Consider the following 10,158-nt stretch of genomic DNA (forward strand, 5'->3'; position numbering starts at 1 on the left):
GAATTAACCATCTAAAACAACAATTTAAATATGCTATATAGATAGCTTTGAGGATAAGTTTTAAATATCTAAAAAGTAAACCCTCGTACCTCCTGCACAAGGAAAAGCCCAGCTGCTGCGAGAGAGGTAGAAACAAAAACCATCTGCTGCTGGGTGAGGGGTAGGAATGTGACCACTCCTTGGTCACTTGCAAAGGTCAGCTGCCACTGAAAGAGAGGTAGGAAAAAAAAAACCATCTACTACTGGGACGAGGCTGATACCTGCTTGCACCCAGGATCTTACAAAGCAAAGGTCTGCTATTGTTGAGTATCCTGCTCCACCCTTTTGATACCAGGCTGAGGACAGTGGGGACAGGCTGGGAGAGAGGGAGAGCTGCAAGATCATTAATACTCACCCTGACACTGAGGTGCACAGGCTTGCCTGACTAGGGATACAACAAGAGAACCTAGTCCCACCCTCCCCACCAAGTCTTGAATAAAGTATAAGGAACAGCAAACTACCAGTGAGAGCACAAAGAGATATGTGCAGAACTTGCTAAAAGCTGAGAGTGGAGCAAGAACCCTGAAAAAATCCTGCAGTACTCCAAATCCAATACTAATCACAAAGTAGTAGGAACCACCGAAAAATTCAAAGACTGTGATTTGTTGAAATCAGCAATAACAAAACACAAAACCCAGCTCAACCCCAGTTCGACTACTGAGCAGATAGTTTCAAAAGTCCCATACTAACGGCCAGACAGAAAAATAGGTGTGCCCATTTCTGGACATATACAGTCTCTATTATTCTTTTAAACAGAATGTCCAGCACTCAATGACAAAATCAAGAAAGAAAAAAAGAGAGACTCATTGTTAAGAGCTACAACAGTCAACAGAACTAGAAATGGCCCCGATGTTGGAACAATTAGATAGGACTTTAAAAACAAATACAATTAATATGTCAAAGGATGTGGTATAAAGTCAGAGAAAATTCATTAACAAATGAAGAATTTCTGCAGATAAAAACTATAAAAGAATATAATGGAAATGATAATTTTTTAAAAATTACAATATGGAGGAATAACAGTCATGGGCTTCTGAGCAGACTGGACACAAGAGAGAAAGAATCAGTTAGGTCAAAAGAAGTTAAACAAAGTGCAACACAAAGAGAAAAGGGAGTGGAAACAAACAGACAAACAAAAAAAGCAGAGCATCCCAAACCTGTCTGGAAGTATCAAACATACTAAAATACATGTATTTAGAGTCTCAGGAACCGAAAAGAAAAAAAGAAAGGGATAGGAAAAGTATTTAAAGAGAAAATGTTTCAGAGTTTTCTGAAATTCATAAAAGAAAATAAATCACAGATCCAAGAAGCTTAATGAACCCAAGTGAGGAAAAAACCCTGCACACTTCACAAACCACTAAACATCAAAGAGAAATAAAAAAATCTTTGAAAACCAGAGGGGAAAAAAGAGAAAAATTAAATTTAAAAAAAAAGATAAAATTTATAGCATGTTTTTCTTCAGAAACTATTCAAGCCAGAATGCAATGGAGCAACACCTTTAAAGTATTGAAAGAGAAAAAAAATACCGTCAACAACCTAAGGTATGACAATAATAGCACACAGAATGGAATAAAAAAATCAAAGTGTATTATTGTAAGGTTCTTATCAGATACATGAAATGACATATTATTTGTGATAATTTAAAGATTAATATTATACATACTAAAGCACCCACTAAGAAAAGCCACCAAAAGAAGGGCAGGAAATCCTCTACCAACACAAAGCAGACGTTCTGCTACCACTGAGAATGGAGCAGGAAAGTTGTCTCCATCCAGGACCATAAACATACACACAGTAGAGTTTGGCTATTACAGGAGAAGGAGTAAAAATGTTGACAAAATCATACCCCTGAGGTTGAGGCTTACAGAATCTACCAAAGACAGAGGCTTTGGGTTAAAGTTAACAAATACCCCTCTGCCTTCACCATAAACTGGGTACTGAGTAACAAGCAACAGCAGTCTATAGCTTGGGCAGGAGTAAGAGCATGAAGAAAAGAGCTTCTGTGGCACAGGCACCATACAGAGATTACTAAAAGCACAAAGTCCAACCAACTAGTGGTCTGACAGACAAGGCATACCTATTTCCGATCATAAATACTATTACCTCAGTATCTACTGTTTTTTACTCATAATGTCCAATATTTGATTTAAAAAATTTCAAAATACACAAAGAGCCAAAAAAAAAAGAAGTCACTGTGGAGAAAGCAGTTAACAGAACCAGACCAAGATATTGACCCAGATACTGGAGCTATCATAAACTCTAATTAATATGCTAAAGGATCTACGGAAAAAGTGGACAAAAAATATGAACCAGTGGGGAATTTGGTAGAGAAGTGGGAAATATAAAAAACAATCAAATGGAAATACTAGAAACAAAAAACAAGTTATCAGCGATAAAGAATTCTTCCAATTGGCTTATCACAGACTGGACACAGCTGAGGAAAGAAATCCATGAACTTGAAGAGGAGTCAATAAAAATCTTCTGAAAGCAATCATCAGTTCAGTCTTTAAAAACAAGCTTCTGAAGTCAGAGTATCTGGGTTCAAATCCCAGCTCCAAATTTACTAGTTCCGTGACCAGTAAGTTACTTAACTTCTTTGTGCCTCAATTTAGCCATCACTTCAATAGAGTAATAGTATAAAAGTGTCATAATTGTTATAATTAATATATATGAAACATTTACCACAATGCTTGTCACATTAAAACCACATTAATATTCCTATTGCTAATTATTAATAAATTACATTATTATTAACTATTATTAATGCTTATAATACCTGGTGTTCCCAAGCACAACCCATACCTCTTAATATTTGGCTAGATGCTAGAGTTTTCATCAGTTGGAAGTGCTACAAACTAAAAGTCAAAAACATTCTTCACACATACGGAAAAAGCATGCTTTTAAATTTTTCTCATAATTTGGAATAATTATATAATTAGAAACTAAGTCAAAGCACATCATTTACCAACAAGAAAAAGCACAATAATTTATAAACCTCTGCCAAATCATTACAAAAGATTTTAGAAAATGTCTTAAACTTTTATCATGAACCTTATTTATTCCACTGAAATATAGATATATTAGAAAGTTTAAGTGCAGATAGTACTTTAACCATCTCATCTGACATCTAACTCAAAGCAGAATGAGAATTGGTGAATAAATGATAAAGCAGAATAATAAAACTGATATATGAGGACAAGGTAAGGGGCATATTATTCATGCAATTCTCTTAGATTTAATATTTTAAGATTTGTCCTTGTATAGTTAATTACCGAAAATTACACACTTGAACCATAACATCTATGTAACATGGAAAATAATGATTTAACTTTATTTTGAAGTATGAAAGACTCACGTGAAGAATTTCTCTATACTGTGATAAAACCATTAATAAAGACCTTGTCTATGATTTTGTTTTCGATCCCCCAAGAAAAGATTAATATGGCAAAATACTGTTAAAATTTGATTTCAGAAAACTATCTTTCTACTCTGATAAAATGATAGAGTTGTGTTCACTTTATGGAATTTTATAACTAAATTTAAAAGTCAATTTTGGGAGCTAAATTAAACTATATATTTAATAGATTTATTTTTTCCTCCCTAGGTATGGTTTCTAAATGTTTTTATTTCTTAATGTGTTTTATTAGTATATATAGCTTTTATTTTAAATTACTGTAATCAGTTTTAGAAGGCAGGGCATTCATTGTAAATAAATATAAACAAATATTTACTGATTTATTGATCTATATTTTACTATCTATTTCACTATATATTTAGTAAAACACTGTCATGGGTTGAATTGTGTTCCTGCCCCCAAATTCATATGTTGAAGTCCTAACCTCTAGTACCTGAGAACGTGACTTTATTAGAAATGGGCTCATTGCAGATATAATTAGTTAATATTAGGTCATTAAGGTGAGCCCTTATCCAGTGTCCTTATAAAAAAGAGAAATTTGGAAGAAGACACATAGATCACCATGCAAAGATAAGGCAGAGATCAGGTGATGCTCCTACAAGCCAAAGACTGTCCAAGATTACTAGAAAACCAACTGAAGCTACAGAAAGATCATGGAACAGATTCTTCCTCAGAGCTCTCAGAAGAAATCAATCCTGATGACACTTTGATCTCAGACTTCTAATCTCCAGAACTGTGAGACAATAAATTTCTGTGGTTTAAGCCACCTAGTTTGTGGTGTTTTATTACACCAGACTAGCAAACTAACACACGCTCCTTTTTTTCAACAAATTTACTTTATATGCATCCAACATAGACCAAATATTGCCGTAATGCAAAAAATAAAAATAAAAATAAAAATTCTTTTTGCACAGAATAGCAGTCAGGTTCCTTCTAAAGAGGTGTGGATATAGCACGGCAATTTTAATACTTATCAAAATGAAATTTTATTTAAATTTTAAGTAAATTTAATTAGCATTAAAATGTTATTTTTAGTACTTAATAAAATGTGACTACCTGAAAAACTACTCCCTCTTCTGAGATGGAAGAACATTATGTTTTCTTAAAACACTGCAATATGAGATCTTTTCCCTTAAACTTGATATCATGATTTAAAAATTACCTAGCTGCAAATACACAAACTCATGGGAAAAACAGTCTACTTTTAGCTCTCTGCTCACCTATCACATGTAAAAATACTGCTTATGAGGAAGGTCAATTTTACTGCTCATATTCAATCTTAGCAAATGTTTCTGATTATGAATTATATTTAAACTATATGGCATAAATTTCCTTAAAAAATAAAGGTAGCATAGAGAATACCTAAGGTTATATGACTGAAACACCAAAGGTAACTTCAGTAAACCATGATAAAGTGAAGCTGGTTGTGAAAATCCACTTACTTGTCGTAGACTCCTCTTTAAGCACTGCTAGTTTCTCTAAAATGTATTTGTAAACTTTTTTAAATGACTACCTTCTAAAGACATTTTAACATGGAAAACCAGCCGGGCGCAGTGGCTCGTGCCTATAATCCCAGCACTTCCGGAGGCTGAGGTGGGTGGATCACCTGAGGTCAGAAGTTCGAGACCAGCCTGGTCAACATAGAGAAACTCCCATCTACTAAAAATACAAAAATTAGCCAGGCGTGGCTGTACTCCCAGCTACTTGGGAGGCTGAGGCAGGAGGATTGCTTGAACTCAGGGGGCAGAGGTTGCAGTGAGCCAAGATCGCGCCACTGCACTCCAGCTTGGGCAACACAGTAAGACTCCGTCTTAAAAAAAAGAAAAAGAAAACTTCTAAGTGTATAAAGGAGAAACCTGAATATATAAATACAGAAGCAAAAACAGCACAAATGTCAATAGAATATATGGCAAAAGAAACTTTTGAAAAGAATTTTATTTAGGGTCTATTGGAGGCAAAAACAAAGGAAGGGAGAAAGAGAACCTATCAATTAAGAGCAACTTAAGAGACATATAAGCTAAATACTATGTATGGATCTTGTTTGATTTCTAATCTGTAAAACCAAAAGTAAAAAGAATTTATGAGACAATGAGGGACTCCTGAATACTCGCTAGCTGGATATTAATGAGTCATTAATTTTCATGGGTGATAATGGTTTTGGGTTATGTTAAGAGGGGGTGGATTTTATCTTTTAGAGAAGCATAATGAAATAGTTATGGAAGAAATTACATCTTGTGTCTGCTTTAAAACAATCCAATGGTGGGACAGGGACAACAGATGAAATAAGATAGACCATGTATTGATAAATGTTAAGGCTCAGTGATGGGTACATGAGGTCCATTAAATGCTCTACTTTTACATATGTTTAAAATACCCAATGATAAAAAATTGTTTTAAAGGTCTATTGGTAACTAAGCTAACGGTATATTTATATTGTTTGTTAAACGTGTTCAAAATTGAAAATAAGGAATCATCATAATTCAGAAATGCCTTACCAGGTACTTTCCATGATGTGGAAAGTCGGGGAAAAACACTATCAATTTATTATCAGGAAATTAGAAAACTCTTAGAATCCTGACATTAGCAAAGTCAATAAACTAAATGAGTTACAGTGAAATAACCCAGAACTCCACTACATTCCATTATATAGTCCCTTACTTTAAAAAAAATTCTAAGCAAAATGGAATATTTATCTATGTTTTTAAGGTGGGAAATAAAATTATAGGAAAGCAAAAGCCATCACCATAAGCTGGTAAGTAATGCTGCCTTTTGAGAAGGAAAAAGTTGATTTTAAAAGACTAAGATATATGAAAATTTTAATAGAAAAACATGTGATTGATAGAAGTATTTTTCTTCACTAAGAAATTACTTTACAAACATCTGCTGTGAAATATTACACTGAAGTAGAACCAAATAAATGTCTGGTATTGTCTTAAACATTTCTTCAACAAATATTTACTTTGTTAACACAAAGACATTAACCTTTAGAGTTACCTGATTCTATGTCTAAGGGAAAAATGGTTGCAACAGCTTTGGTAAGAAATACTACTGAAATTAAATCTGTTAATAATGAAGTACAAATGTAAGAACATAAAAACACAGAAACTATATTGAGATACTAGAAAAAACCAGTGTGATGTTTTTTTGACATCAAACTTGGACAATAGGTGCTGTAGGCTCTGCTGCTCACTTGGGAAGTAAAAAACTCTAGGCCTCAATTTTCCAACTATAGAAGATGACACGTTAGTTTGTCTCTCTCTCTCTCTCTCTCAAGTCCCACTTCCAAAACCTACACTATCCACATATTCTCTTTCTTCCTTAGTAAAAAATCCTTGACTTTCCGCAGAATACATGGTTGAGTGGAATAAAGACTACATTTGCAACTAGGCATGACCATGTGATAAAGTTTTAGTGAAAGCATTGTGTGTTAGCATCCAGGTAAATCTTAAAAAAAAAAAAAAAAAAAAAGTGCACACCTTTTACCTCTTTTTATCTGCATTCCAGACATTATGCTGCCAGGGATGACTGAAACACTAGCACCCATCTTGGAAATGAAGTTTTATCTTGTGTAAGCAACCATTATTTTAGGTTTTTGTTTTGTTTTGAAACAGAGTATTACTCTGTTGCCCAGGCTGTGGGGCGGTGGCTCAATCTCGGCTCACTGCAACCTCTGCCTCCCAGGTTCAAGGAATGCTGGTGTCTCAGCCTCCATGTAGCTGAGATTACAGGTGTGCAGAGTTTTTCTGTAACTTGAAAACAAACTTAACCGTAGATGATACAAAACCACATTGTTACACTATGTTACCTTGAGATTAGTCAGTTACTCAACAATAAATTAGTAAATGAAAAATAAAATACTAGAAGGAAGGGAAAAATCACATAGAATTTCTACCATTTTCCTCCCAATTTCTAAGAGTGAGAGAATGGAATTTAATGTTTTGTCATTGCTGTTTTTCCTTAACGGGGTAGTTACCATTTTTAGTATAGGTAGTATAATTCCATATATTAATTATTCCCTCATTCTTTCATTTAGCAAATATGTATTAAGCATCCACTATGTGCTATGTACTGAAGTGCCTGCATAAGATAGAAAAGATCCCTACATTAATACAGTTTACGTTCTAGTGGGAAGGTGAAAGGTAGCAGATATTTATTGAGGGGAAAAACACACAACAACTACCTATTGTTCCACTGAAGAGACCTACTCATCATCTAAAATATAAATCAACTATAATTAAGTTCTTCCTTTAAAATGAAGGCTCTGAAAAAGAACCAGAACAATTTAACATTTGTTAAAATTAGATCAACTGCTTCTATGAACCTTTATTTGTGAAGTGAGTGTTTTATTCACGTTTCAGTCCTCTATAGGAAAAAAATTCTTGGTTATTTCATGTTCTCAACAAGTTGAAATTTATTTTTACAGAATGAAATTCAACACGGAATTGACTTTAATACACAAAATGAGTTTTGGAAGAAATTTAATCAAGGAACTGAAAAGCTAATATAACCTACAGGAACACAGATAATCTTCTGGTCATATAAAGAAATTATTGATCAGTCAACAAAAGGAACTAAAAATTTTGGTGTCTAAATAAAACACAGAAAGCCAGATTATTAAAAGGCCAGAGAAATGCCTAAATCTGCCCAAATATCAATGAGAAGAGATCTGTATTAAAAATTAATATTTAAGAATAATTGGTTGTAGATCTGGAGATTAACATAAATAGGCATGAGATGACGGATACGTGCTAAATGAACTAAGTACAACACGCACTGGAGCTAGATTTCAAATCTAGCTAGAAGACATAACACAATGAAAAACAGTATATAAGCTGCACCAGTAAAGAAAAGCAAGTCCCCTAAGGGTAAAAGAACAAGTCACCTACAACTGATGTTTTTGTTATGCACTGATGCATACTGACTTAAAAAATAATGGTTCTGGTAATCTCCCCAACAGATCTCTACAGATCAAAAGAGTTACTATATACTTAACTTTCCATGAAAGGTGGTTTAGGAACTTCAAGTGTGAATCTCTTGAATGAGATATTTCACAGAGTGACTTATGCAATGGAAAGCCATAGTGAAACACTGCAATAGAAACTATCTGTAGCAAAATATGCATATATAAGCTATGATACACTCTTGATACAAAATATGCATATACAAGCTATGATACACTCCTGATACAATCAGCACATATCCCAAAATTAATTTGGCATAATTTAGGAAGAGAAAAATGTAAAATATACTGTAAATATTATATATTTATGATAAAGTATGATTATTCAAGTACAAGTGCTTTCAACATCTACAGTATATTAAAGTGTGTTAATACTATGGGATTAAAAAATTAATCTATGATGGGGTATCCTTCAAATTAACACATCTGATTCCCAAAGGATTCAAAATGGTTATTACATATATTAAGATTTCATTGTGCCAATATGCCTTTATACCCAACTGCTGACTAAACCAATAACCTTCATAATCTGCTGGTTATTGAGTATTTTTTATAGAACTGAATTGACGGTTGAATTGAAAGAAGCCCAAGCATTATATAAAAGTATACATGTCACAAAACCTGGTGATATTACCTGTCAATGTTTGATCTCAACAGAAGATCAAGGACAGCAATTTTCTCTGAAAATGGGTCTTAAACAACAGAGACTAAGTCTATTTAATAAATAGAAAACAGGTTCTTAATCTAGAGTCCAAGATTTAGTACAGGGAACCCAACAACATCCTGAAGCTTTATGTACAATTCTGAGTATTGGCTTTCATCAGATTTTTGAAGGAGTATGGGATCTAAAGACAGAATTAGTACACCTAGGAGTGTGACAGTCTTGTTAGCAGAACAACTTCATAAGACCTTAAGTTACTCAACAGCAAATACCTGAATAATAGTAACTTCACTGCCACAGAGTTACACACTAGATTTTCCTCCTCCTAAGGATGTTTCAAAAAAAACAAAAACCCTCAAAGGTGCCACCAAAACCCAAGAAATGTTGTTTCTAGAAACTATATGGGATTTTTACATCGCAGTTAAGACTACAGGAAAATCATGAGACAGTTTCGGCATTAAAGAGAGAAGAGAATGACACATATTCCTCCCGATATCACTTTATAAAACCTCCCATTCCAAGCCCCAATAACAAACTAAGTAGAACATCTCAGATATACTCTCTCAGAATCTTAAGGGTGAAATCCAAATGCCACTCCCCCCCGAGAGAGGCAGCAAACAAGTTTCTCCCAATTCCAACAAAGTGGGTAAACCTAAGGCCTACAATTAGAAATGAAGGATTCTGCCCATCTGCTAAAATAAGGAGGGGCTTGTCAGTCTTGTCTGATGGAACTGGAGGGGAGCGTGACAAGAGAGGTTGCACAGGATAGGCCCAGATCTTACTCAAGAACTGTAGCCCTACCAGATTGGTGTGGGTATGAGAAAGCAACTCAGCAGCAGAGGTAGGTAACAAAGGTAGGACCTGAACCTCCTGGTGAGGAGCTACGTGGCATTAAGCAAACAGTGCTTCGTCTCCCTCACACCCAGCTTCCGCCCAAACCATTTTCCCCTTTGGTTACCAGTTGCTCCAGATGCCGTAGAGTAGTTCCACAAAAGCGAAAGAGAGGTTCAGGCACAGGAAGAAAAACAGGTTCCGGGAAGTCTTGTCGGACAGTATAGACCTGGGAATGATACACGTGGAAAA

The 10,158-nt window shown here is 34.6% G+C and overlaps 1 protein-coding gene across 4 annotated transcripts in view; it reads right to left on the minus strand.

Annotated features, from left to right (window-relative positions):
• The window catches only part of SLC30A7 (solute carrier family 30 member 7), a 105,560-nt gene that overhangs the window by 94,756 nt on the left and 646 nt on the right, over positions 1 to 10,158 (minus strand). For 3 of the 4 annotated variants that reach the window (XR_010110792.1, XM_055115495.2, XM_008960569.5), the window contains exon 2: positions 10,034 to 10,135. Coding sequence is in view for 1 of the 4 variants with exons in the window: in XM_008960569.5 (XP_008958817.1) it covers positions 10,034 to 10,135 (102 nt within the window). In the remaining 3 variants the exon portion in view is untranslated. Of the gene's footprint in view, positions 1 to 89; positions 8,937 to 10,033; positions 10,136 to 10,158 lie in introns of those variants that run through there. The other variant, XM_055115501.2, reaches the window with a different exon arrangement.

Source organism: Pan paniscus, chromosome 1 (genome assembly GCF_029289425.2).
Source record: "Pan paniscus chromosome 1, NHGRI_mPanPan1-v2.0_pri, whole genome shotgun sequence".
Lineage (NCBI taxonomy): Eukaryota > Metazoa > Chordata > Mammalia > Primates > Hominidae > Pan > Pan paniscus.